The following is a 721-nucleotide window of genomic DNA, read 5'->3' as shown; positions in this document are numbered from 1 at the left end:
TGAAGATATTCTGATTGCGTTCTAAGTGCTTTCAATAGATAGAGTCTTATTTAAAATGTAAGTTTGAACATAGAAACAGGATAAGGTAAGATGTAAATTTGAAAATTGTAAAGAGGGGGGGTGTTAAAAAACAATGGATTCTTAAAGTATGCGTTAAACAAAATATGTTTGAGAACTACTGCATAAGATTACATTGAGCAATGCACACTAGTTATAGTACCACTCCGTGCAGTTAAATAAACTGTTTGAGTGGAAAAGTATGTTAACAGCATAAAGTTTTTCGATACTAGTGTTCACCAAACAGTGTTTCCCAAACCTAACAAAACAATTATGAAGTTTTCAATAAAAAATTAAATTTATTAATTCATTTTACTTAATTTCATTTAAAACTCGTTATTTGTTTTTTGACTAATAATAGTAAAATATAAGAATCAAAGCAATTTTTAAATGTTGAAACGTGTTAATGAAATCAAATATAGATTGAGAATTAAATTGATTGCATAAAAAGCATATATAAATAATTAAATTGCAAAAGATTCCAAGAGAAAAAGCTTCACTTACCCATGACTATCTTGGTCAATACTTACCGGAATAGATCATACATAGTTCCAAATATAAAAAATTTTGGTGACGACGATGAAGTAGAAAGTACAGGGAATATTTCCACCCAACAAGATTTAATTACTTTTCAATACTGGTTTTGTTCGTACACAAACATTTC

The 721-nt window shown here is 28.0% G+C and overlaps 1 protein-coding gene across 1 annotated transcript in view; it reads right to left on the bottom strand.

The window, feature by feature from the left end:
* Positions 1-293: 293 nt before the first annotated feature.
* LOC119672218 (collagen alpha-1(I) chain) overlaps positions 294-721 on the bottom strand; it is a 31,740-nt gene continuing 31,312 nt past the window's right edge. The window contains exon 5 of the mRNA XM_038083256.1: positions 294-316. Within this exon, the coding sequence (XP_037939184.1) occupies positions 294-316 (23 nt within the window). The remainder of the gene's footprint in view (positions 317-721) is intronic.

This window comes from Teleopsis dalmanni, chromosome 1 (assembly GCF_002237135.1).
Source record: "Teleopsis dalmanni isolate 2A chromosome 1, ASM223713v2, whole genome shotgun sequence".
NCBI classification, from domain to species: Eukaryota; Metazoa; Arthropoda; class Insecta; order Diptera; family Diopsidae; genus Teleopsis; species Teleopsis dalmanni.
The sequence above is the reverse complement of the archived record's forward strand: the minus strand, read 5'-3'. Positions and strand labels throughout refer to the sequence as shown.